The sequence below is a fragment of the Protobothrops mucrosquamatus genome, unplaced genomic scaffold, assembly GCF_001527695.2.
Source record: "Protobothrops mucrosquamatus isolate PMUCROS unplaced genomic scaffold, P.Mucros_1.0 scaffold_153, whole genome shotgun sequence".
NCBI lineage: Eukaryota > Metazoa > Chordata > Lepidosauria > Squamata > Viperidae > Protobothrops > Protobothrops mucrosquamatus.
This window is the reverse complement of record NW_015386229.1, coordinates 30,146-57,699: the sequence shown is the minus strand read 5'-3', so window position 1 is coordinate 57,699 and position 27,554 is coordinate 30,146. Positions and strand designations below refer to the sequence as shown.

Genomic DNA, 27,554 nt, shown 5'->3' with positions numbered 1-27,554 from the left:
ATGGCCGGGCAGGGGCGCGGGGGCTCCGGCTCCTTCCTGGCGCTCCTTCTGGGGCTGCTCCTGCTGGCGCTGCCCCGCGGCGGGGCGGGGGGGCCCCGGTCCCGAGTGGCCCCTTTGCGCTGCAACGTCAGCCTGGACAGCCCTCCCGAGCTCCGCTGGGGCCCGGCCGCCCGGCACTTCGAGCCGGTGTTCATGCGCGCCGTGTTCAGTCNAAGGGAAAGTGCGGGAGGGTCTTGGAAAGGGAAAAGGGAAAGTGAGGGAGGGTCTTTGGAAGGGAAAAGGGAAAGTGAGGAAGGGTCTTTGGAAGGGAAAGTGCGGGAGGGTCTTTGGAAGGGAAAGGGGGAGGGTCTTTGGAAGGGAAAGTACGGGAGGGTCTTGAAAAGGGAAAGTGAGGGAAGGTCTTTGAAAGGAAAAAGGGGAAGTGAGGGAGAGTCTTTGAAAGGGAAAAGGGAAAGTGAGGGAGGGTCTTTGGAAGGGAAAGCACGGAAGGGTCTTTGAAAGGGAAAGTGGGGGAAAGTGGACCGAGACTGTCCCGAATCCTCCAGGATTGTCTCCTGCTTGAGAAAGGGGCTGGACCAGAAGACTCCAGGTGCCTCCAAGCTCTATTCTGATTCATTTTTGCCTGTCTCTGCCTTTGCTTCGGGCTGTTTATGTCCTGGCTGGCTTCCTTGTTTGCTAAAGGGAAGACTCTCTTCCTTGCCTTCAGAAGATGAAGGAGAGTAGCAACCTGGGATTAAGGAGAAACTTCCTAACAGTGAGAACATTTATTCAGTGGAACTGCTTGCCACCAGAAGTTGTGGGTGCCCCATCACTGGAGGTTTTTAAGAAGAGACTGGACAGCCCACCTGTCCGAAACGGTATAGGGTTTCCTGCTCGAGCAGGGGGTTGGACCAGATGACCTCAAAGGTCCCTTCCAGTTCTGTTGTTCTATGTTAGGTTCTTCCCAGCTGAGCAAAACGGTGAACCAGGCGGAGGAACTAGTTCTTTCCTTCCCATCCTCCCTGTTTGTTTGTGTTTCAGACTGAACTTCTCAAACTGGAGCCAACTTCACCTGAGCTGGAACAAAGTGTTCCAGCTCAGTGTATATTTCTCTTGGCTGGGTGAACTTGAGAGACCTTTAGTAGAGTAGAAAAGAGTGGAATAGAATGGAATAGAATAGAATATAGGGATAGGATAGAGTAGAGTAGAGTAGAGTAGAGTAGAATAGAGTAGAGTAGAGTAGAGTGGAATAGAATGGAATAGAATAGAATAGAATAGAATAGAATAGAATAGAATAGAATATAGGGATAGGATAGGGTAGAGTAGAGTAGAGTGGAATAGAATGGAATAGAGTGGAATATAATAGAATGGAATTAGAATGGAATGGAATGAGAATAGAGTAGAATAGAATAGAATAGAATGGAATAGAATGGAATTAGAATGGAATGGAATGAGAATAGAGTAGAGTAGAATAGAATAGAGTGGAATAGAATAGAATGGAATGGAATGGAATGAGAATAGAATAGAATAGAATAGAATAGAATAACTTGAGAGTGAGAAGGGACCTTGGAGGTCATCTAGTCCAGCCCCCTGCTCAGGCAGGAAACCCTATACCGTTTCAGACAAAGAGAGGGAGTTTAGGGTAAAATTCCATTTCCTGGCAGGAAAATTGGATGGGATTGAACTGGTCAGAAATTGGGGTTGTTTGTGTGGCTGTGTTGACTGCTTTAGGTAGCCGTTGCAGGTAGTCCTCGACCACAATTGCATCAGAATTTCCACTGATAAGCAAAGTGATTGTTAAGGGAGCAGAACCCGATTTTACCATCTTTATTGGCCACGGTCGTTAAGCGAATCACTGCGGTTCTTAAGTAAATTATTCATTTGTGAAGCGAATCTGGCGTCTTATCAGAATCTGGCTGGGAAGATCGCAAATGGTGATCACATGATCCCGGGACAGTGCAGCTGTCATAAATGCAGGTCAGTTGCCAAAGGTCTGTCTTTTGATCACGTGACCATGCGGGAATGCTGCAACGAGCGTATGCGTGAAAAACGGTGATAAGTCACTTTTTTGACGCCGTTGTAAATCGAGAACTACCTGTACAAGGAAAATTACAAAAAGACCTTCCAATGTCTTGCTGCTTTGGCTTAAATTGCTATGGCTTTTAGTCTGTTGGTGGAAACAAATGTCTGGACTCAGCAAGTGTGAGGTGGTCGGTTATTTGAGGAGTGGGGGCCATACAAAAAGAGTTAGCAAATGTTTTCCCCTAGGTTAGTTTGCTTTTATTCCTCTATGTAATCTATAGATGATGATGACAAAAAAGTCTGGATAGTGGACGTGGCAGTGCCTGGAGACAGCAGAATAGACGAGAAAGAACTGGAGAAGATAACAAAATACAGAGACCTACAAATAGAAATAGAAAGACTGTGGCAAAGGCAAGCAAGGGTAATACCAATAGTAATAGGTGCCTTGGGTGCAATCCCAAAACAACTGGAGCACCACTTGAACACCATTGGCACTGACAAATTCGCCATTAGTCAATTGCAAAAGGCGGCCTTACTAGGAACTGCTTCCATCCTGCGACGATATCTGTAATACCATCAAACATCCACATCTGCCTATCCCAGGTCCTTGGTAAGGACTCGATAGGTAGACAAAAATGCCAAATCCAGTCTGAACATCTGGCTGACTGGACATCTGTGCGATGATCAATAGTGGTAGTAGTAGTAGCAGCAGCAGCAGCAGCAACAACAACAACAACAATAATAATAATGTTGGAAGGGACCTTGGAGGTCATCTAGTCCAACCCCCTGCTCAGGCAGGAAACCCTATACCATTTCAGACAAATGGCTGTCCAGTCTCTTCTTAAAAAATTCCAGTGTTGGAGCATTCACTGCTTCTGGAGGCAGGTTGTTCCACTGGTTAATTGTTCTCACTATCAGGAAGTTTCTCCTTAGTTCCAGGTTGCTTCTCTCCTTGATTAGTTTCCACCCGTTGCTTCTTGTCCTGCCTTCAGGCGCTTTGGAGAGTAGCTTGACTATAAAAGGAATGTAGAATAAAACGTGTTAGTTGNGAGGGAGGGTCTTTGGAAGGGAAAAGGGAAAGTGGGGGAGGGTCTTTGGAAGGGAAAGGGGAAAGGGAGGGAGGGTCTTTGGAAGGGAAAAGGGAAAGTGGGGGAGGGTCTTTGGAAGGGAAAGGGGAAAGGGAGGGAGGGTCTTTGGAAGGGAAAAGGGAAAGTGGGGGAGGGTCTTGGGAAGGGAAAGCGCGGAAGGGTCTTTGGAAGGGAAAGTGGGGGAAAGTGGACCGAGACTGTCCCGAATCCTCCAGGATTGTCTCCTGCTTGAGAAAGGGGCTGGACCAGAAGACTCCAGGTGCCTCCAAGCTCTATTCTGATTCATTTTTGCCTGTCTCTGCCTTTGCTTCGGGCTGTTTGTGTCCTGGCTGGCTTCCTTGTTTGCTAAAGGGAAGACTCTCTTCCTTGCCTTCAGAAGATGAAGGAGAGCAGCAACCTGGAATTAAGGAGAAACTTCCTAACAGTGAGAACATTTATCCAGTGGAACTGCTTGCCACCAGAAGTTGTGGGTGCTCCATCACTGGAGGTTTTTAAGAAGAGACTGGACAGCCCACCTGTCCGAAACGGTATAGGGTTTCCTGCTCGAGCAGGGGGTTGGACCAGATGACCTCAAAGGTCCCTTCCAGTTCTGTTGTTCTATGTTAGGTTCTTCCCAGCTGAGCAAAACGGTGAACCAGGCGGAGGAACTAGTTCTTTCTTTCCCATCCTCCCTGTTTGTTTGTGTTTCAGACTGAACTTCTCAAACTGGAGCCAACTTCACCTGAGCTGGAACAAAGTGTTCCAGCTCAGTGTATATTTCTCTTGGCTGGGTGAACTTGAGAGACCTTTAGTAGAGTAGAAAAGAGTGGAATAGAATGGAATAGAATAGAATATAGGGATAGGATAGAGTAGAGTAGAGTAGAGTAGAGTAGAGTAGAGTAGAGTAGAGTAGAGTAGAGTAGAATAGAGTAGAGTGGAATAGAATGGAATGGAATAGAATAGAATAGAATAGAATAGAATAGAATAGAATAGAATAGAATATAGGGATAGGATAGGATAGGATAGAGTAGAGTAGAGTGGAATAGAATGGAATAGAGTGGAATATAATAGAATGGAATTAGAATGGAATGGAATGAGAATAGAGTAGAATAGAATAGAATAGAATAGAATGGAATAGAGTGGAATAGAATAGAATGGAATAGAATGGAATTAGAATGGAATGGAATGAGAATAGAGTAGAGTAGAATAGAATAGAGTGGAATAGAATAGAATGGAATGGAATGAGAATAGAATAGAATAGAATAGAATAGAATAGAATAGAATAACTTGAGAGTGAGAAGGGACCTTGGAGGTCATCTAGTCCAGCCCCCTGCTCAGGCAGGAAACCCTATACCATTTCAGACAAAGAGAGGGAGTTTAGGGTAAAATTCCATTTCCTGGCAGGAAAATTGGATGGGATTGAACTGGTCAGAAATTGGGGTTGTTTGTGTGGCTGTGTTGACTGCTTTAGGTAGCCGTTGCAGGTAGTCCTCGACCACAATTGCATCAGAATTTCCACTGATAAGCAAAGTGATTGTTAAGAGAGCAGAACCCGATTTTACCATCTTTATTGGCCACGGTCGTTAAGCGAATCACTGCGGTTCTTAAGTAAATTATTCATTTGTGAAGCGAATCTGGCGTCTTATCAGAATCTGGCTGGGAAGATCGCAAATGGTGATCACATGATCCCGGGACAGTGCAGCTGTCATAAATGCAGGTCAGTTGCCAAGGGTCTGTCTTTTGATCACGTGACCATGCGGGAATGCTGCAACGAGCGTATGCGTGAAAAACGGTGATAAGTCACTTTTTTGACGCCGTTGTAAATCGAGAACTACCTGTACTTTGCAGGAAAATTACAAAAAGACCTTCCAATGTCTTGCTGCTTTGGCTTAAATTGCTATGGCTTTTAGTCTGTTGGTGGAAACAAATGTCTGGACTCAGCAAGTGTGAGGTGGTCGGTTATTTGAGGAGAGGGGGCCATACAAAAAGAGTTAGCAAATGTTTCCCCCTAGGTTAGTTTGCTTTTATTCCTCTATGTAATCTATAGATGATGATGACAAAAAAGTCTAGATAGTGGACGTGGCAGTGCCTGGAGACAGCAGAATAGACGAGAAAGAACTGGAGAAGATAACAAAATACAGAGACCTACAAATAGAAATAGAAAGACTGTGGCAAAGGCAAGCAAGGGTAATACCAATAGTAATAGGCGCCTTGGGTGCAATCCCAAAACAACTGGAGCACCACTTGGACACCATTGGCATTGACAAATTCGCCATTAGTCAATTGCAAAAGGCGGCCTTACTAGGAACTGCTTCCATCCTGCGACGATATCTGTAATACCATCAAACATCCACATCTGCCTATCCCAGGTCCTTGGTAAGGACTCGATAGGTAGACAAAAATGCCAAATCCAGTCTGAACATCTGGCTGACTGGACATCTGTGCGATGATCAATAGTGGTAGTAGTAGTAGCAGCAGCAGCAACAACAACAACAATAATAATAATGTTGGAAGGGACCTTGGAGGTCATCTAGTCCAACCCCCTGCTCAGGCAGGAAACCCTATACCATTTCAGACAAATGGCTGTCCAGTCTCTTCTTAAAAACTTCCAGTGTTGGAGCATTCACTGCTTCTGGAGGCAGGTTGTTCCACTGGTTAATTGTTCTCACTATCAGGAAGTTTCTCCTTAGTTCCAGGTTGCTTCTCTCCTTGATTAGTTTCCACCCGTTGCTTCTTGTCCTGCCTTCAGGCGCTTTGGAGAGTAGCTTGACTATAAAAGGAATGTAGAATAAAACGTGTTAGTTGAGCAATGAATGATCCAGAGTCTCTTTTTTCTTCCAGTTCAGTGATCCCCAAATGGGTCCATGCCATTATTCGACCTATGGCGGAAGAAATAGAAAAATTCATCTCCCAGCCTTATGAAGGAGAAATTCGGGGACTTTCCAAATACTTCGGGATTAGCGTTGGTGATGTGCTCCTGCTGAATCTGGCCTACGAATTCACCGCGTGAGTGTTGCAATGCATTGTGGGTCTCAGGAACTGGAAGTGTGTGTGGGGGGGGGGAATTCATCATGGCACGGGCTTGTTGCAAAGATCAGGCTGTCTTTCCTTAGCAAAATTTTGTAAGGAAAAAGATGGCCAGGGGAAGCTGTTGGCCCAGAGCAAGCGATGCCTGCTTGCTGTCGGCTTCTAAATAAGTTTTCTCCTTTCTCTAAACCAGTGGTTCTCAACCTGTGGGTCGGGACCCCATTTGGGGTCGATCGACCATTTCACGGGGGTCGCCAAGCAAGGCTGTCCGCCATTTTTTTGTCCGCCATTTTTTTTTGTCCGCCATTTTTCCCCCTTTTCCGGCGGGTGCCATGGCCCTTGGGCTGGGCCAGCTGGTAGTCGGCCTGCTCCATCTCTGCCGCTTGCCAGTTACGCCTCGGCCGGCGCAGGGGGCGGAACCACGCATGTGTGGCGCTCCCGGGCAGGGAAAGTCCTCGACTTATGACCGGTTGGGTAGTCCTCGACTTACGACCGGTTTAGTCCTCGTCTTACGACCGGTTTAGTCCTCGACTTACGACTGGTTTAGTCCTCGACTTACGACCGGTTGGGGTCGCGGCATTAAAAAGGTTGAGAACCACTGCTCTAAACAAAATGTGTGGACATCAACAATACATCGACGGGACAATGTCATCTGATGAGATCCAGGACTTTCTGCTGTCTGGAACAATGAAGATTGAGTCAGCCCTAAAAGTCTTTAAAAACTTGGTTTTCCCACGCGCCTTGGGGGCTCAAGTGGGTGGTAACCATCCGCTAAGATTATTAATTCATAATTAAATTTTAACTAGGTGTATGTATGTTAGTTTTTTATCATTTGTCAGCCGCCCTGAGTCCGAAAGGAGAAGGGCGGGATATAAATGCAATTAATAAATAAATAAATAAATAAATAAATAAATAAATAAGATTTGGAGGTTTTATTTCCTTCTAAATGGGCATCGTTCTTTTTCTTTGTTAGGTTGTTTCAGGTTGTTTTCTGCCTTGTAGGTTTTCCAGAGTCTCAATCCAGCAGGGTCCAACCTTGGCCACTTTAAGAGTGGTGGACTTCAACTCCCAGAATTCAGCACAGCTGGCTGGGGAATTCTGGGAGTTGAAGTCCACCAGTCTTACAAGTTGCCAAGGTTGGTCATCCCTCATCTAATCAGTCCAGAGACGTAATTAGTTCTTAATTAACTGGAAGATCTTAATTCGTTTCTCTTATGCTGTTTTTGGTCTAAGAATATTGTGGGAAGGAACCAGGCACCCTGGGAAAATGAATTTAAAATTTAAAAAGTCAGGATCCAGTCTAGTTTGGCCATCAGGATCAGAGGTTTTGTCCTCTAAGCTTTCAGCTCATCTTCAGGGAACTTCTTTCTAGTACAGAGGTCACCAACCTTTGTCAGTTGGCGGACCGGAGGAAAAGGGAGAGGGAAGCATTGTACGTGCCTGCATGCACATGCGCACGGGGCCGTGAGAACGCGTGTGCCACAAATGGGGCGGGGCTAGCACCCGTGTGATACTTGCTAGCCCTGCCCCGTTCTTACGTGGCACAGTACCTTGTTTCTGCGCCCTACAGCACAGTGGTGGCTGTTTTTGCGCCTTGCAGCGTGGCAGCAGCCCGTTTTTGTGCCCCGTGGCCCGGCAGCCTCCATTTTTGTGCCTTGCAGCGCTGCGGCGGCCCACGTTTGCACCAGGCGGTGTGGCGGCACCCATTTTTTCACCCCGCGGCATGGTGGCGTCCCGTTTTTGCACCCTGAGGTATAGCGGTGTCCCATTTTCATGCCCCGAGGCGCATCGGCGGCCTGTTTTTGTGCCCCGTGGCGCAGTGTCCTGTTTTTGCGCCCCATGGCCGTGGCACTACCACACGTGAGGTGGTATGCGCACACACGCGCATGCACTGGCCAGCCTGTCCCGTGGCCCGGTAGGCAGCAGGCCTGGCCCCCTACCAGGCCATGGGCCACAGGATGGGGACCTCTGCTCTAGCAGAGGGTGTGCTGTTCTGTGTGTGATATTTATATGTGTGGTCCATGAATAGGAGAGGAGAGGAGAGGAGAGAAGAGGAGAGGAGAAGAGAGGATAGGATAGGATAGGATAGGATAGGACAGGATAAACAGAGTTGGAAGGGACCGTAGAGGTCTTCTAGTCCAACACCCTGCTCAGGCAGGAGACCTATACCATTTCAGACTAATGTTTGTCCAATATCTTCTTAAAAACTTCCAGTGTTGGCGCATTCACAATTTCTGGAGGCAGGTGGTTCCACTGATTAATTGTTCAACCTGCCAGGTATTTATTTCCATATAAATACCACAGAGAAAATAGCACACACTTTGCTAGAGAGAAATTCCCTGAAGATGGGTTCCCCGCACGAGTCCAAAACCTTGGAAGACAAAACCTTTGGTCCCAGTAACTGACCCCAATTGGATCCTGCAACATTATCCCGGGACATGTATATTCACCTTCCTTCATTTAAAAAGACACCCTGGGAAAAATGAATTTAGAAGTCCAGCCTTTTCTAACACAGCTGCTATTCTTTTTCTTTCACAGCTTCTGCACCAGTATTGTTGCTCAAGACAAACAAGGAAATATATATCACGGTCGGAATATGGATTTTGCTTTTGGAGAGTATTTACGCAAGATTACAATTGATGTGGATTTTATCGAGAATGGGCAGGTACAAAAAAATAAAAATAAAAAAGACCCCGGCAAGCATAAAAAGTATTGGCAAGTAGCGTAGGAAACAGTTCATTTTGAGATATAGGTAGTCCTTGATTTATGCCCACAATTGGGATGAGAATTTCTATGGCTAAGTGAAGCACCGAATTTTACAACCTTTTTGCCATGTTGTTAAGGGAATCATTGCAGTTGTTAAATGAATCATGCGGTTGTTAAATGAATCCAGCTTCCCCCATTGACTTTGCTTGTCGGAAGCCAGCTGGGAAGTTGCAATTGGAGATCACATGACCTCAGGACAGTACAACTGTTCTAAATACCTGCCAGTTGCCAAGCGCCCAAATTTTGATCACATGACTGTGAGGATGCTGTGATAGTCATAAGTGCGAGAACCAGTTGTAAGTCTCTTTTTTTAGATTGTAGCTTCAAATGGTTGTTAAAGAAATAGTTGTAAGTTGAGGACTGTCTGTACATGCATTTAGTAGCCAAACCATAGTATTGTAAATCAATTGTATTGCAAACATTTGTTTTTTGGAATCTTTCTTTCCAACTTTTATATACGTGACCCTCCATAAAGTTTGGTCATTAAAAATAAATACCCAATTGTTCTAAAAAAAATTTTTAATTAATGTATTTCTTTTAAAAGGAAAGGGAGAGAGGAAAAAATGAATAGAAATTACAAAATTCAGATATTATACGGAAAAGATTGCAGAGTAAGAGAAAATTAGAAGAAAATATAAATTACTGCACTGGAACAAATTTCTCACTTTTATATTGCTATATCATTTTTATTTTATGTAAGTCATCAAAAATGTTCTTTTTAATTGTGGTTGGATAGAAATACATTAAATAACAAATGCATTATATATTTGGCTTTGGATTAGAACAAATACAAAGATTGTTTTGTTAAAGCCTTAAACTGTTGTGCAACTGTATTTCCTCTAACCCAAAGTCATTTAACACTATGGCACTTTCACAATTTTTACCTTTAACTTGTGTGGTTAAGAATTGCAACAAGCAGCTACAATCATATGATTTTCTATTCTTATACTACACCACATGAGACTCACCAAATGAGTCTTAAAGCTTCCACTTGCATTTTTGTTTAATGATAATATGTGTCATCTCTGCAGCTGATATCTATTGCAGTGAAATTTAAACAAGCTAATTTAACAGAGGGATAGAATCAAGATCATGTGACGTATGAATGCTGCTTCATAAAGCCTTAGCATCCAGTTTTAGTCACCATATCATGAAAAAGATGTAGAGACTCTAGAAAGAGTGCAGAAAAAAGCAACAAAGATGATTAGGGGACTGGAGGCTAAAACATATGAAGAACAGTTGCAGGAATTGGGTATGTCCAGTTTAACGAAAAGAAGGACTAGGGGTGACATGATAGCAGTCTTCCACTATCTGAGGGGCTGCCACAAAGAAGAGGGAGTCAAGCTGTTCTCCAAAGCATCTGAAGGCAGGACAAGAAGCAACGGATGGAAACTAATCAAGGAGAGAAGCAACCTAGAACTAAGGAGGAATTTCCTCACCGTTAGAAAAATTCATTGGTGGAACGGCTTGCCTTCAGAAATTGTGGGTGCTCCGTCACTGGATTTGTCTGAAATGTATAGGGTCTCCTGCTTGAGCAGGGGGTTGGACTAGAAGACCTCCAAGGTCCCTTCCAATTCTGTTATTCTGTTAGTTTCCCTTCTCGGTTTGTGAGGCAAACTTTTTAAATAATACTTCCGGTGAACTTTATTCCATTTCTGGATAATGTGACAAGGAATGGAATGTAAGGGAGGAGAAAGATCGAGAAATATAAATAATAAAAAGAGACCAACTTTGCATTGAACTGCTTTGAGGAAGAATTGAGCAGAAATTATGCTTCCTTAAATTTGTTCCTCTTTTTTTTTGCAGTACTAAACAGATTATTATTATTATAAATTAAGATAAGATAAGATAACCTTTTTCCTACATCCCTAAAGCATTTTAACTCTTATTCTACATTTAAGTAAAGACAGGTTTTCATCAAATTAAATGGCTCCCTGGCCTGTTTACTATTTTGGAGAGAACTTAATATCGAAAGTAATGAGGAATAAGTGTAGCTTCTTCTGTCTTTTAATTATTTCCAGGTAAAATTCAGAGGCACTACGTTCTTCGGCTACGTCGGTTTATGGACGGGGCAAAGTCCACACAAGTTTTCCGTCACTGGGAATGAGCGAGGTAAGGCAAATTTTATTTTTACCCAAATAAGCTGATAATTTGCTGACTCACGTGCCTGGTTCTGAAGGCAAAGAGCAGTGGTGAAGCATTTGTGAGGAATGTCTGTTAGATCGTTCTTCTAGAGAAGGCAGGTTGAAAGTTTTGGGAGAAAACTAACAGATGCAGCACTCCTTAAAAATTCCAGAACAGATCAACAGAACAGGATTTGGGAGTATAGAATAGAATATAGAATAACAGAGTTGGAAGGGACCCTGGAGGTCTTCTAGTCCAACCCCCTGCTCAAGCAAAAGACCCTATACCTGGAGTGTCAAACTGCGGGCCCGCGGGCCGGATGCATCATAGTGAAACCACGCCCACTCCACTGCCGGCAATGGGGAAAAAGTCACAATATGTCGCGACACGTCACGTGACGTTGCAAGTTTGACACCCCTGCCCTATCCCTTTTCAGACAAATGGCTGTCCAATCTCTTCTTAAAAACCTCCAGTGATGCCTATAACTTCTGAAGGCAAGTTGTTCCATTGATTAATTGTCCTCACTGTCTGGAAGTTTCTCCCTAGTTCTAGGTTGCATCTCTCCTTGGTTAGTTTCCATCCATTGCTTCTTGTCCTGCCTTCAGGTGCTTTGGAGAAGAGGTTGACTCCCTCTTCTTTGGGGCAGCCCCGGAGATTGTCAACGCTGCTAACATCGGATGTTCTTGCTTTGACAACGTATGGAGATGCAGCCATTTTCCTTCTTATGTTTTACTCTTAGAATTAGAGTTAGAATTAGATGATAGTGGAGGGGGAGGAGGAGAAGGAATGTGCATGGGAGTTTAGTTAGACATAACAATATTGTATTGCATTGCGGTTGCCCTCGGGGGGCAGGTGGGTGTGGCCAGGGTGGGTGTGGCCTACTGGGTGGGCGTGGATGGAGTGGGTGTGGCCTACTGGGTGGGCGTGGCCAGCTCTACATCGTTTGCGTCAAGGGTGCCTGTGGGGGGCCTGGGCAGGAGTGGGACAGATCTGAGGGTCTCTGGCAGAAGGGGGTGGGACCGGGGCAAGTGCCAAGGCATGGTCCACTGGAGGAGCCTCACTACCTGCTGAAACCCCTCCCCTGGAGCCCATCAAGCCGGATATGTGAAGTAGGCGAGGGCCATTTGCTGGCCACTTCTAGGCGATGGTGCATTTCTTCATTCCTCACAAAGAGTGACCCCTCCCCAGCATGCACCCAGGGGGCGAGGGCGACGCAACAGGGGCCGGTCCCTCGCTGTTTCCAGATGGCCTTGTGGAGCTAAGACTGAATGCGTTTCAGCATAGATGGCCACCACAAAATTGTACATTGGCTCCCGGCCGGCCTGGGCCAGGGCCAAGGCAGCGGGGGCCGTTCCCTCACTGTTCCCAGGATGGCTTTGCGGGCCACATGAAACCACTTCGCGGGCCGCATCCGGCCCCCGGGCTTTGTGTTTGACATGTCTGATGTAGTGGATCGAACCTACATACCTATCTTTGATTTTGGGATCATTTTTATGTGGGAGCTTCATCACTGGACACTTTCAAAAAGAGACTGGACAGCCATCTGCCAGAAATGGTGTAGGGTCTCCTCCTTGGGCGGGGGGTTGGACTAGATGACCTACAAGGTCCCTTCCAACTCTGTTATTCTATTCTGTTCTGTTCTGTTCTGTTCTATTCTATTCTATTACCCTACCCTACCCTACCCTACTTTACTCTACTCTATTCTATTCTATTCATAATAATTCTTATTTTTATTTTATTCTATTCATAATAGTTATTCTATTCTATTCTATTCATAATAATTCTTATTTTTATTTTATTCTATTCATAATAATTTCTATTCTATTCTATTCTATTCTATTCTATTCATAATAATTCTTATTTTTATTTTATTCTATTCATAATAATTTCTATTCTATTCTATTCTATTCTATTCTATTCTATTCCATTCCATTCTATTCTTATTCTTATTCTTATTCTTATTCTTATCTATTCCACTCCATTTCATTCCATTCCATTCCTAATAATTCTATTCTATTCTATTCGATTACATTCGATTCGATTCTTGATAATAACTGGTTTTCCTAAGGCATTTTTCATTTTTATATTCTATTTTACAGATGTTGGCTACTGGTGGGAGAATGCCATATCAGCCTTTTTGGGCCAATACAGTCCAGCCAGCTGGCTTATCAGAACTGTGCGTAACTTTTTTTTTCAAATATTGAGGTAGTCCTTGACTTACGACCACAGTTGAGCCCAACATTTCTGTTGCTAAGTGAGACATTGGTTAAGTGAGTTTTGCCCCCTTTTACCACCTTTCTTCTGTCGTTAAGTGAATCACAGCACTGGTTAAATTGGTGAGATGGTCGTTAAGCGAATCTGGCTTCCCTCGTCGACTTTGTCCGTCAGGAGGTCGCAAAAGGGGATCCCATGACCCTGGGACACTGCAATCGTCATAAGTATGAATCAATTGCCAAGCGTCTGGAATTTTGACCAGGTGACCACGAGGAGGCTACGGCCGTTGTAAGTGTGAAAAACGGTCCTATGTCACTTTTTTCTGTGCCGTTGTAACATTGAATGACAACTCAATGGACTGTTGTAAGTCGAGGACTATCTGTGAATTTTACAAACGTTGAAAGGAAACCCTCACATCCTAGCACAGGGGTAGGCAACCTTGGCTCTTTTATGACTCATGGACTTCAACTCCCAGAATTCCTGAGCCAGCCATGCTGAGGGGAAAGGGAGAGGTTTCCAAGCTGAGCCGTGCTGACTCAGGAATTCTGGGAGTTGAAGTCCACAAGTCATAAAAGAGCCAAGGTTGTCTATCCTTGGCCTAGAAGCTTCACTTTATTACTTGGCTCTTTTATGACTCGTGGACTTCAACTCCCAGAATTCCTGAGCCAGCATGGCTCAGCTTGGAAACTCTCCCTTTCCCCTCAGCAAGGCTGGCTCAGGAATTCTGGGAGTTGAAGTCCATGACTCATAAAAGAGCCAAGGTTGCCTACCCCTGTAACCTAGCACGTATTTTTTGCTGTTTTCACAATGAAGCTCCGCTATCAGGCTAACGGAGGTTTATCCAAACTTGGCAATAATTCATGAATTTTTTTTTTTGTAGGTTCTAAGTGAAGCGGAAAACTTTGAAGCAGCTGCTCTGATGCTCTCCAAGACACCCATTATAGCAGACGTTTATTATATCATCGGAGGCATAGCACCCAGACAAGGAGTAATCATTACAAGAAAAAGAAGAGGCCCGGTAGATATTTGGCCCCTGGAACCATTAACTGGGGCGTAAGTTGCCTAGAATCTGAGTTTTATAAGGCAAATGGCAAGCAATTGACCCATTTGTTAGGATGATGGGAGCAACAAACTGTTGTCGCAAGCCGCCTAAATAGTCCCCCGGCGAGATAGGCAGCAAATAAATTTAACAAATAAGTAAATGCTTTTTTGTGTGTGGGGGGGTGGGTGGGTGGGTGGGTATGATGGCTCAGTGGTTAAAGACACTGAGCTTGATAGCCCCGGTTCAAGCCCCTGCACAGCGGGGTGAGCTCCCGTTCCTTGCTCCAGCTCCTGCTTGTCTAGCAGTTTGAAAGCATGCAGATGCGAGTAAATAAATGGGTACCACTTTGGTGGGGAGGTAACAGCGTTCTGTGTGCCTCGGTGTATAGCCGTGCTGGCCACGTGACCACGGAAGCATCTTCGGACAATGCTGGCTCTCTCAGCTAAGAAACAGATGAGCCCCACCCGTTAGAGTTGGACATGAAGCTAAGTTTACCTTTAAATGCTCCTTTACGGCTTTTAACTGGGATTTGTAGCAAAATAACACGGACTGGTTTTGTATGTTACCTAATGATACAAACCAAAAACTGAATAGCTAGAAAGAGGGAGAATGGTGAATTCTAGTCCCTCCTTAGGTGCGAAAGCCGTCAGGGTGACTTTGGGCCAATCACCAGGAGACGGTGAGTTCTAGTCCCGCCTCAGGCATAAAAGCCAGCTGGGAGACTTTGGGCCAATCACCAGGAACCTGAGAGTTCTAGTCCCGCCTCAGGCATAAAAGCCAGCTGGAAGACTTTGGGCCAATCACCAGGAGACAGTGAGTTCTAGTCCCGCCTCAGGCATAAAAGCCAGCTGGGAGACTTTGGGCCAATCACCAGGAACCTGAGAGTTCTAGTCCCGCTTCAGGCGTAAAAGCCAGCTGGGAGACTTTGGGCCAATCACCAGGAGACGGTGAGTTCTAGTCCCGCCTTAGGCATGAAAGCTGTGTGGGTGACTTTGGGCCAATCACCATGACACTGTGAGGTCTAGTCCTGCTTTAGGCACGAAACACCTGTCACTCTCTTTCAGCCTAACCCAGGGGTAGGCAACCTTGGCTCTTTTATGACTCGTGGACTTCAACTCCCAGAATTCCTGAGCCAGCACGGCTCAGCTTGGAAACTCTCCCTTTCCCCTCAGCATGGCTGGCTCAGGAACTCTGGGAGTTGAAGTCCACGAGTCATAAAAGAGCCAAGGTTGCCTACCCCTGGTCTAACCCATCACATATGGCAGTTGTTGTGGGCACAATAGAAGGGAGGTGTATTAGATATAATCTCTGCCTTGAGTTATTTGTAAAAATAATAAAGGTGGAATGCAAACAAATAAATAAATGTTATAATATGGCTGCTTTTAAGTATGTTTTCTGTTTTTGGAAGGTGGTACCGAGTGGAGACCAATTATGATCACTGGACAAACCCACCGCCTTACGATGATCGAAGGTAGTGTATGTTTTTCTGGAAGGATACCCATATCAAGATATGAGCCAGCCGGGTGCATCAGCAGCCAGAAAAGCTAATACAATCCTGGGTTGTATAAACAGAGGCATAGAATCAAGATCATGCAAAGTATTAGTACTGCTTTATAAAACCCTAGTAAGACCATACCTGGAATACTGCAGCCAATTTTGGTCACCATGTCACAAAAAAGATGTTGAGAGTTTGGAAAAAATTCAGAGAAGAGCAACTAAGATGATCAAAGGCCTGGAGGCTAAAACATACGAAGAACGGCTGCGGGACTTGGGTTTGGCTAGTCTAAAGAAAAGAAGAAATAGTGGGGACATGATGGCAGTATTCCAGTATATGAGGGGCTGGGACAAAAAAGAGGGGGTCAAATTATTCTCCAAAGCACCAGAGGGCAGGACAAGAAACAATGGATGGAAACTGACCAAAGAGAGAAGCATCCTGGAATTAAGGAGAAACTTCCTGACAGTGAGGACAATTAACCAGTGGAACAGCTTGCCTTCAGAAATCATGGGCGCTTCATCACTGGAGGTTTTTAAGAAGAGATTAGACCAGGGGTGGTCAACCTTGGCTCTTTTATGACTCGTGGACTTCAACTCCCAGAATTCCTGAGCCAGCACAGCTGGCTCAGGAATTCTGGGAGTTGAAGTCCACGAGTCATAAAAGAGCCAAGGTTGACTACCCCTGGATTAGACAGTCACTTATCTGAAATAGTATAGGTTCTCCTGCTTGAGCAGGGGGTTGGACTAGAACAGGGCTTTTCAACCTTTTCACCCATTGTACCACTTTTGGGATATGGCAACATCCAAGTACCACCAGTCACCTAGCAAGGTGTCAAAAGCTTGATGACCCCCCACAAAGGAAAAAAGTAATAAAGTACAGGTAGTCCTCGACTTACAACAGTTCGCTTAGTGACTGTTTGAAGTTACAATGGCACTGAAAAAAGTGCCCCCCAAGCCACAGCCGAGCAAGACACCTGCCTGCCCGCCCGGCGGCGCTCTTCCTCCTGTCTGAGGTTTCCATTGTTGTGAGCATTTCTGTTGAGGATTGGCAGCGGGGGTGGGGTGAGGGGGTGTTTGGTTTTTATCCCCCCCCCCCCATCTGCTGGGTGGTTGCAGCAGGTTTTGGTCACTTCACATGACCCTGGGACACTGTGACCGTCATAAATATGAATTGGTTGCCAAGCATCTGAATGTAAATCACAAGACCCTGGAGATGCTGCAACATTCCAGCTGATTGGTGCTTCTTCAGGGCTCAGCAAAAGCACCAGGATCAGCGCCGAGCTCCAGCTGGAGCCTGGCACTGATCCTGGCACTTCCACTGAGCTCTGACAGCCCCGAAGAAGCGCCAATCAGCTGGAAAGCGGCACTGATCCTGGCGCTTCCGCTGAGCCCTGACAGCCCTGCAGCTCCAGCCGTCTCTCGCTCAGGCTTGTGCGGTGCTGCCACCGGTTCAGCTCATTCCCCTCCACCGCTACCACTTTTCTAGGATGGTCGCGTACCACCTGCCAGGTGCCAATGTACCACAGGTGGTACCCATACCACTGGTTGAAAAGCCCTGGACTAGAAGACCTCCAAGGTCCCTTCCAGCTCTATGCTATTCTAAATTCTATTAAATATAGCCTGCTTATGCTGGAGATCCCCTGTGCTGGGATAAATATAATGGCTAAAATCTGAAAAAAGCTTTGGTATCAAGTCAGGGATTTGGAGAAGAGGACACAGCTGCTTTTTATGTCACTAGTAGAATATCAGAAGCCAGTTTGTGCTTAAGTGTTTAAGGCAGAGATCCCCAACCGTCAAAGCATTCAGTGATTTTTTTTCTCATAAATTTTATAACATGTAATGTCTATGTCCTAGAATGCAAAGTACAACCCAAAATACAGTGTTCCTAATAGGAAAAAAAAGGGAGAAAAATCTTAAAGGGAAAAGCATTTTTGGAAGTCCATGTAGGAAACGATGAAATTGTATTTTCTATACCTGGAAAAATGGATTGGGTGAAAGGGAAAATATCTGGACCTCTTCCTGTAATATGAAACAATCCACTTCTTTAAAATCTTGCTGTACACAGCAGCAGAGGCAACTTTTTAAAATCCAGGTTTGCACACTCTTGACTTGTGAAATTAGTTATATTGGTCAACTAACGTTTTATTTTTATTCTGTAGGACTCCAGCTATTAAAGCACTAAATGGGACAGGACAGGAACATCTCAATCTTAATTCCCTCTTTAAGGCAAGTTTAAATCATGCTCCTTTTGCTGTTGTCCATGGAGGAAGCTGGATTCACTCAATGACTATTTGATTCACCTAACAACTTCAGTGATTTGCGTAATTTCGAAGTATTTCTAGCAGGACTACCAGATTCTGCAACAACTTTGTTCCCTAGGCCATCCGTCTAGTAAACTCGTGAGATTCGTTTTTCTGACCATGTACATACATGCATGCATGCATGCATGCATGCATGCATACATACATACATACATACATACATACATACATACATACATACATACATACATACATACATAGTTTGGAGATATATATATATATATCCGAACTAGACTGTTGTTTCTCTGGGCCACATATGTGTGTGTGTATGTGGGTATATGCATAATTTATTTTATTTATTTATTTTTGTCATGTTCATGCAATATATATTGGAGGTGGTTCCCCTTTGAGAGCTGTATGCAACAAAATCTCATTTTAACGTTATTTAAAGTTATTATTCTACTCTGCTCTATTCTATTCTATTCTATTCCATTCCATTCCATTCCATTCCATTCCATTCCATTCTCTATTCTATTCTATTCTATTCTATTCTATTCTATTCTATTCTATTATTCTATTCTATTCTATTTCCACTAAATTTCTGTTGCTAAGTGAGACAGTTGTTAAGTGAATTTAGCCCCATTTTGCGACCTTTCTTGCTGGAATTGTTGTTAATCACTGCAGTCGTTAAGTTAGGAACACAATTGTTAAGCGAATTTGGCTTCCCCATTGACTTTGCTTGTCAAAAGATCGCTGCCTGGGGACCTCGCAACCGTCATAAATATGAATCAATTGCCAAGCATCCAACTATTGATCACATGACCACGGGGATGCTGCCACGGTCAGAAGTGTGAAAAATAGCCATAAGCCACTCTTTGTCACTGCTGTGGTACTTTGAACGGTCGGTAAATGAACTGTTGTAAATCGAAGACTATCTGTATTCCGTGCAGCTACACTTGTGAATCTTGGCTTAATATATTTGGACTGGTATTCATTGTCAAAAGTCTACATGCGTGACCATCTGGTGCTTTATTTTTTTTTCCAGGTGTTATCAACAGTACCTGTATTAAACCCGTAAGTTGTTGTGTGTTTTTTTTTTAAAGTAAAATGCATTCATTTTGGATTTCACACAGTCTTTTCAGGGAAAAGATAATCAACCAGGGGTTATGTGCAAAACCCTTTCCACACAAATTGTTCTGTGCTTAGTGTACCCCGTGTTCCTCCAAAAATAAGACTCGGTCTTATATTTTCTTTTGCCTCCAAAAATGGCACCGGGTCTTATTTTCTTATTTTCTTACCCGCTTACCTTAGTACTGCCGCACTTGTTGCGTCACTGCCCAACTTCTCCTGTGGCCGCTTGCAGCCGGACGGCACGTGGCGCATCATGCCAGTGCCACTGCTCATCTCTCATCGTGCCAGTGCTGCCACCCCGCAGGAGCCCACATGGCTCATAGTCCTGGTGCCACCGCTCGTGGCAGGAGGTCACATGGCGCATCATGCCAGTGCCACTGCTCATCTCTCATCGTGCCAGTGCTGCCACCCCGCAGGAGCCCACATGGCTCATAGTCCTGGTGCCACCGCTCGTGGCAGGAGGTCACATGGCGTGTTGGAATTTCCCAGCCTCGTTATAAGGCACAAACTCATTGTGTGATCTGAAAGTCTTCTGTTCACATGGACTCCACTGTTTATGAGACAACTCCCTCTTGGTAGTTGATTTTTAGTCTCTCCCATTCCTTTGCAGCCTCTCATAATGTCTCATATTGGGGAGAAGTCAAAACTCGGAGCTCCAAAGGGGGAGACAATCCAGATTTCAATTCTGGGAAACCATTGTTAATTTAAAAATAACTTGAGGGAACTTGAACAATTTGGTTGTTGGTTTCAGGATCAAAACAAAGCACTTAGTTGCGATTCGTTTGCTATACAAGTAGTCCTCAACGTACAACTACGATCGAGCCCAAAATTTCTATTGCTAAGTGAGACATTTGTTAAGTGAGCTTGGCCCCATTTTATGACCTTCCTTGCCACAGTTCTTAATCACTGCAGTTGTTAAATTAGTAACACAGTTGTTAAGTGAATCTGGTTTCACTTTGCTTCTGACTTTGCTCAGTAGAAGTTCACCAAAGAGGATCACGTGACCCCAGGATATTGCAACCATCATAAATATGAGTTAGTTGCCAAGCATCCAAATTTTGATCACGTGACCACAGAGATGCTGCAATGGTTGTAAGTGTGAAAAACAAGCCACAAGTCGCTTTTTTCAGTGCTGTTGTCGCTTTGAATGGTCACTAAATGAGCTGTTGTAAGTCGAGGACTGCCTGTATTCTTTCCACCACCGTATTTCTCTAGGGCTCCATATATGCCCCTGCAAATTAACATTTCAGTGAGGACTATGAGCAAGTAGCAATAGTAGGAGAGAACTCTTGATGTCATTTCCTTCTGTAGGAATCCCTGAAACATCTGTCTTTGGAAAACATGGAATTTGGCTGAGTTCACACATCATGTAAAGGCTGAATTTGGTACTTTCCTAGTCATAATGTGATTTATGACATCAGAATAACAGAACAGAGTTGGAAGGGACCTTGGAGGTCTTCTAGTCCAACCCCCTGTTCAGGCAAAAAACTCTATACCCTTTCAGACAAATGGCTGTCCAATCTCTTCTTAAAAACTTCCACTGTTGGAGCACCCACAATTTCTGGAGGCAGGTTGTTCCACTGATTAATTGTTCTAACTGTCAGGGAATTTCTCTTTAGTTCTAGGTTGCTTCTCTCCTTGGTTAGTTTCCATCGGGTCTATTGTCCAAATAATTGTCAGGCAAACACAGACACTGTGATGAATCTGATTTTTATTCTCTTCCAGTTGGGTTGAACTGAAAATTTGATCTGTTCCTGGACTTCATTATTGGTTTTTGTGTGTTTCTGTGTGGTTTTCTTTCATCAGGTTCACCATTTATACCACTTTGATGAGTAACGCAGATCCAGACAAGTATCAGACTTGGATCAGGACACTGGAGTGAAAATGTGTAAGTCCTGAGCATTGTGATGCTGATGGCCATTTGTTGAGCCTTTGAAGTTTCATTCCAATTCTACTCTTCATGTCTTCTAAAAATGTTAATTAAGGCCTTGATCCTCCTTTCTTTGTTCTCCTAAAACAACTCCAACAAAGCAGAGGAGACCCATTGACAGAATGTGTAGGCAGGAGAAGCATAAGCAGAACTGGGGGAGGAGTTAAGTGAGTCAGCAGCATAGAATCGTTATGTTCCAACGAACGCTCTTAAGTCCAGCCTCTCTTGAATTCTGTCAACCTTTATCTGGTGCCAATTCGTCATTAAACTTTAGTTGACTAGATTCTGGTGCCTAGGTTTGAGCAATAAATCTTTTGAACTGCAACTTAACGTATGGGCCTGATCCTTGGCATCTGATAGACTGCAATTGTAGGTATAACTTTTCTGTGGCTTGAGAAATAAGAGAAGGGCTTAACATCTCAACATACAAATCTGGCAGTTCAGTTGGGCGTGAAATGGGAACCCTGCCAAGTCCATTCCAGTTCTTGCAAATTCTTAGAGTTTAGTTTCCACCAAACCTAGTTCGGGAACTGAACATTGATACGACATCTAACCCTGATTCAGATAGAATTTTGCTGCTGGCAGTCGATAGACACCTGTGGACCATCTTGGTTGATCATTTGGGACATTATAAGTACATACAAATAGTCCTCGACTTATAACCATTTGTTTAGCGACTGTCTGAATTTACAACGGCATTGGGGGAAAAAACGTATTATCATTTTTCACACTTAGGACTGTTGCAGCCTCCCCATGGTCAAATGATCAAAATACAGGCACTCGGTAACTAGCTTGTATTTATGACGGTTGCCCTGTCCCAGGATCATGTTTGTAACGTTCCTAGCTGGCTTCTGATAAACAAACTCAATGGGAGAAGCCAGATTCACTTAACAACTATCTGGTTCACTTAACAATTGAATAACATGCTTTAATTAAACATTTTCCTGATGTTATATGACTCCCAGATATAACAACTTAAAGCCCTTAGATATCATCCATTCCAGATTCCTTAAAAGCATTTTTCTGAGTACCATGCTGTGATCTGTGCAGCCTATCACTGAAATCCAGGATCATGCCTCTGAATTCCAGGGTTTTATTATTCCAGATGCTGGTTTTATTTCTTGCTTAAGCACTTAGCGTCTGAATAAAAATTCAGGGAACTTTTTAAGGTGGCGAAGTTTCAGTAGGTGTCAGATACCCCAATGGGCTTTTCTAGATTTGATGATGATGATAGAAGGCTTTATTTTAATTGACAGAATTAAACTACATTTTTGAATTCAACAAATTTGAATAGACTTTATGTAAGCCACTCAGAGACCTTTTTTGTAATTGTGGCTGGATAGCAATACATCAAATAAATGGATAAAGTTAGATACAGAAAGAGCATACTGTCAATAGGTCACATAGCTGATGGTTGCAATTCACCTTAAAATGTTTTTAAAATATTCATTTTCTCTTTTTTTTTTCTTTCTTTTTTTCTCTCTCTTGTGAATCAGGAAATGAAGGAATGAAAATCTTTGAAAACGCAAAAGCAGGAGCTACGTTTATTAACTGCATAGGCAAAATAACAAACTGATGTATATATAGTATTCTCTTCAGAACTACCATCTTTAAAAGAAGAAAAAAGAACTTACTGCCTTTAGGGCAGTGGTTCTCAACCTGTGGGTCGGGACCCCATTTGGGGTCGATCGACCATTTCATGGGGGTCGCCAAGCAAGGCTGTCTGCCATTTTTTTTGTCCACCATTTTTTTTGTCCGCCATTTTTTCCCCTTTTCCGGCGGGTGCCTTACCTCCCTTGGGCTGGGCCAGCTGGTGGTCGGCCTGCTCCGTCTCTGCCGCTTGCCAGCTACGCCTCAGCCGGCGCAGGGAGCGGAACCATGCATGCGCGGCGGTCCGGGGCAGGGAAAGTCCTCGACTTACGACCGGTTGGGTAGTCCTCGACGTACGACCGGTTTAGCCCTCGACTTACGACCGGTTTAGTCCTCGACTTATGACCGGTTGGGGTCGCGGCATTAAAAAGGTTGAGAACCACTGCTTTAGGGCCTTAGGGCTTAGTGTGCAGGCAATGGATATTGAAATAATAGACGTGGGATAAGAGCCAGTTTCCCTTCTTTTATTTGATTAAACATCATGTCCTATTGGCTATTTTAGCCCATCAGCACAAAAATCAGATTTCCCTGTGGCTGTATGACATGGCTATGTCCTGATTAGATGCACTTTATTTGATATTCCTGAGAAAATGTATTGAAACCATAAGATATGTGTGGTTCACATCAGGACTTGGATGGACTACCTTGGATCTACGTATTTGGCCAACGGCAAGATACACACGTAGATATTTATGGTGACTCTATTCTCCTAGCTATATGGAAAACCCTGGAAAAATGAGTTTGGACAGCTGTTAATTTCCAAGGATGGACAACGAACTCTCTGCATACCCAGCTTTTGCAGAATGTATCTTAAAATGGGGGGGGGGGGTGCTGTGGTTTCTCTCTGAGCTTGGTTGTTTTCTTGCAGACGTTTCATTATCCAACTAGGTAACATCATCAGTGCTAGAAGAGCTTTGCTCTCTGTTTATATACAAGAAAACAATGGAGCTCGGAGAGCAGCAAGGACCCCACAGTTCAACTGTGAACTATAAATATTTTCTTCTGTTGGTATTTCAAAGTATAGCACAGAGTTCTCCAATCTTTCCAAGCTCGCGGCCCGGAGGGGAGAGCAGCTTCCAAATTACTGCGTGCACGCAAACGGGGCCACGCCCACTGGCACAGTACTAGCGGCTGCGTTCGTGCATGCGCTGGCGACGTGCGCATGCGTGAACAGCTGTGCACCCCCCCGTGGCAGCTAGCGCCCATTTGCGCATGCACGAATAGGCCGCGGGCACACACCCACACCACACTAGCACCCCGTTCATGCATGCACAAACGAGGTGCACCCCCCCGCGCTAGCATCCCCATTCGCAGGGTCGTGGGCGCTAGCGCAAGTGGGGAATGCACGCCCACGAGTGTGCAGCCTGGCCAGCCATTTCTGTGGCCCGCTGGCCAAGAGCCCGCAGCCTGGTACCAGGCCGTGGCCCATAGGTTGGGGACCCCTGGTATAGGAGATAGTCAAAGAAAATTCTGTCCTAGAACCGTGGTGGCGAACCTATGGCATGTGTGCCACAGGTGGCACGCAGAGCCCTCTCTGTGGGCGCGCGCGCCATTCTAGGCCTTCAGCTGGGTTTTATAAAACCTTTTCACTTTAGGCCTCCACCGCTTTGTGCAAAAAAAAACAACATTCAATCAATCAGTCAATTTCTACTTCTCGCAGGAAAAAAAAAGATCTCGCAAAGTTGGAATTGATTGATTGAACTTTTTAGTCTCACCCAGTCGGCCGTTACCACCGCAGCCACGCCCCCCCAATGGGCCACACCCACCCAATGGGCCACACCCACCTGGCACCCGACGATACATAAGTGGGTTTTGGGTTGCAGTTTGAGCACTCGGTCTCTAAAAGGTTTGCCGTCACTGTTCTAGAAGAATGGGGTCTTGCCATCCCTTTTTCAAGTGACAGCTAGAAATGCACTGCTATTTTTCCTGTAAAACAAACTGGGAAATTGTTATTATTTTAAATAATAATAATTAAAAAAATTTAAATCCTTTCCTGCTAGTAATTTTAGTGTCGCACAAGCATCAGGATTTATACTTTGAAATGTCGTTTATCTTTAAATGTAAGCCTCGGGCCATATTTTAAAACCTGCCACCTTTTTTTTTCCTTATTCTTTGGTTGTTAAATCATCACAAATACTTAATGATAGGGCTGAAAATAAATTAACTTGGAAAAGGGCGACTGTTTTTGTTTTTCTTTCTTTCTGGAAAGAAAGCTCTAATGCTGGGGAAGATGGATGGAACGGGAAGAGGACGATCGGCAGCAAGGTGTGGCTACCTTCAGAAAAAATACATTGAGTAGAGTCTAATGCTGGATAAAAACATGTAATAAAATTAATTATAAAAGATTATTAAAAAGGCCAAAGCATATAAGGAACGGTTGCTGGAATTGGGTATGTCTAGTTTAACAAAGAGAAGGACGAAGGGGGACATGATAGCAGTGTTCCAATATCTCAGGGGTTGCCCCAAAGAAGAGGGAGTCAAGCTATTCTCCAAAGCGCCTGAAGGCAGGACAAGAAGCAATGGATGGAAACTAATCAAGGAGAGAAGCAACCTGGAACTAAGGAGAAACTTCCTGACAGTTAGAACAATTAACCAGTGGAACAACCTGCCTCCAGAAGCGGTGAATGCTCCAACACTGGAAGTTTTTAAGAAGAGACCGGACAGCCATTTGTCTGAAATGGTATAGGGCAGTGTTTCTCAACCTTGACAATTTTAAGGCATGTGGACTTCAACTCCCAGAATTCCACAGCCAGCATTGCTGGCTGTGGAATTCTGGGAGTTGAAGTCCACATGCCTTAAAATTGTCAAGGTTGAGAAACACTGGTATAGGGTTTCCTGCCTGAGCAGGGGGTTGGACTAGATGACCTCCAAGGTCCCTTCCAACTTTATTACTATTATTATTATTTATTATTATTATTATTATTATTATTATTATTATTATTATTATTATTATTATTATCTAAATTGTTTATTTGTGTTTCCGGCGAACCCCCAATGCTTTTGTGCAGGATCTAGCCACCTGCGCTGTGATCACTGCCTGCTCGTCCTTAAGCAGCCATTGGAGATAAATCCTTTCCGAACAACCAGGATATCATCAATTATGGGAAGGATATAGTTTTTCCGAATAGCTCTATAGAAGGAACATTGAAGGAATGGCTCTTGCCTCTTAGTCATCTCAAGCCTCTCATTAGTATGCTGCTAATGGGAGTTTGTACATTCTTTGTGGTTTGAATGCTTAATAAATACGTTCTATCTTCAAAGTGATTTCGTTGCTTTAGATCAGAGGTGTCCAGTCTTGGCAACTTTAAGACTTCAACTGGACTTCAACTCAACATGATTAGCTGGGGAATTTTGGTAGTTGAAGTCACCATTCTTAAAGTTGTCAAGGTTGGACACCCCTGCTTTAGGTGATCCATCTTCTGTCCACCCGACTTCCTACAGCTTTCCTTAAACCTGTCCAAATTCATTGACTTATAGGCTCCATGGGGATATCTGTTCATCTGTTCAATCATGTTCATTAAGTCTACTAGGAAGCAATTGTGGAGATGATCTACTGTCTTCCTATTCATGTTTAAGAATGCCCCCAGAGCAACTCATTGATCTATGTCGGGGTAGGCAACCTTGGCTCTTTTATGACTCGTGGACCTCAACTCCCAGAATTCCTGAGCCAGCTAATTCTGGGAGTTGAAGTCCACAAGTCATAAAAGAGCCAAGGTTGCCTACCCCTGGTCTATGTGTTACACAGAATGCTAGATTAGCTATATCCTTGGCTTGATCCATCGAGGTTGATCCATCAAGGGATTGGAGAGTAAAACATATGAAGAACAGTTGTAAGAATTGAGTATGTCTAGATTAATGAAAAGACAGATTAGGGGTGACAGGAGAGCAGTCTTCCAATATTTTAGGGGCTGTCACAAAGAAGATGGGGTCAATCTATTCTCCAAAGCACCTGAAGGCAGAACAAGAAGCAACGGAGGGGAACTAATCAAGGATAGAAGCAACCTACAGTAGAACTAAGGAGAAATTTCCAGACAGTGAGAACAATTAGTTAGTGGAACAGCTTGCCTCTAGAAGTTGTGGGTGTCCTATTGCTGGAGGGTTTTAAGAAGAGACTGGACAACCATTTGTCTGAAATGGTATAGGGTGTCCTGTTGAGCAAGGGGTTGGACTAGAAGATCTCCAAGGTCCCTTCCAACTCTGTTATTCTGTTAAGTTCTCAAGTCAAGCTTTAGAATGGACCTCTTCTCTTATCAAAGATTCCGGCCAATGGAAGCCAAGAATGTTTCTTCTTTCCTCGCCAGTTTTTTTCCCATTGGGTGATTTAAGACAATGGGGAAGCGGGCTGCAAATCAGGTGGCTTGGAATGTCTTTGGGTACCGGTTAAAACGATGCGGTTATAAAGTATGGAAAAGAAGCAACTGAAGAAGGATGGAGTTTCAGAGAAAACCTCCGGTTGGTGCGGAGAAAAAAATGGCCACGAACTCAGGTCAGCACAGAGGCATGTTGGAACTGCCAAAATGGAGGTCGCGATTCAAATCCACACGTTCTGATCTGATTTGTTATCAAGTCATGAATTATGATCACCCCCCCAAAAAAATCTGATTATTGATTTGGTGTCTTCATTTATCCTTCCTAGATTTGTTCTCTCTGAACTAAATAGTGAACTTTAAAGCAGTGCTCCTCACCATTGGCAACTTTACGTTGCGTGGACTTCAACTCCCAGAATTCCCGAGCCAACTTGCATCTTAAATTTAAATTTAAATAAAAACGCATCCTAGAATTGTTAAGGTTAAGAAACAGTGCTAGCTGGCTGGAGAATTCTGGGAGTTGAATTCCACACATGTTAA

General features: G+C 44.2%; 2 protein-coding genes across 2 annotated transcripts in view; both read left to right on the top strand.

Moving 5' to 3' along the window:
• NAAA (N-acylethanolamine acid amidase) lies at positions 1-22,675 on the top strand. Its single transcript, XM_015820147.2, has 11 exons — positions 1-220; positions 5,915-6,074; positions 8,634-8,760; positions 10,883-10,973; positions 13,085-13,161; positions 14,080-14,252; positions 15,650-15,712; positions 17,895-17,961; positions 19,042-19,070; positions 20,934-21,015; positions 22,554-22,675. Exons 1-10 carry the CDS (start codon positions 1-3, stop codon positions 21,007-21,009), a joined length of 1,083 nt encoding a protein of 360 aa, XP_015675633.2. The 3' UTR covers positions 21,010-21,015; positions 22,554-22,675.
• Positions 22,676-27,110: 4,435 nt separating this feature from the next.
• Positions 27,111-27,554, top strand: part of LOC107291166 (serine/threonine-protein phosphatase with EF-hands 2-like) — a gene marked incomplete at its 3' end in the record, with an annotated part of 30,523 nt that continues 30,079 nt past the window's right edge. Inside the window, exon 1 of the mRNA XM_015820136.1 lies at positions 27,111-27,193. Within this exon, the coding sequence (XP_015675622.1) occupies positions 27,111-27,193 (83 nt within the window). The remainder of the gene's footprint in view (positions 27,194-27,554) is intronic.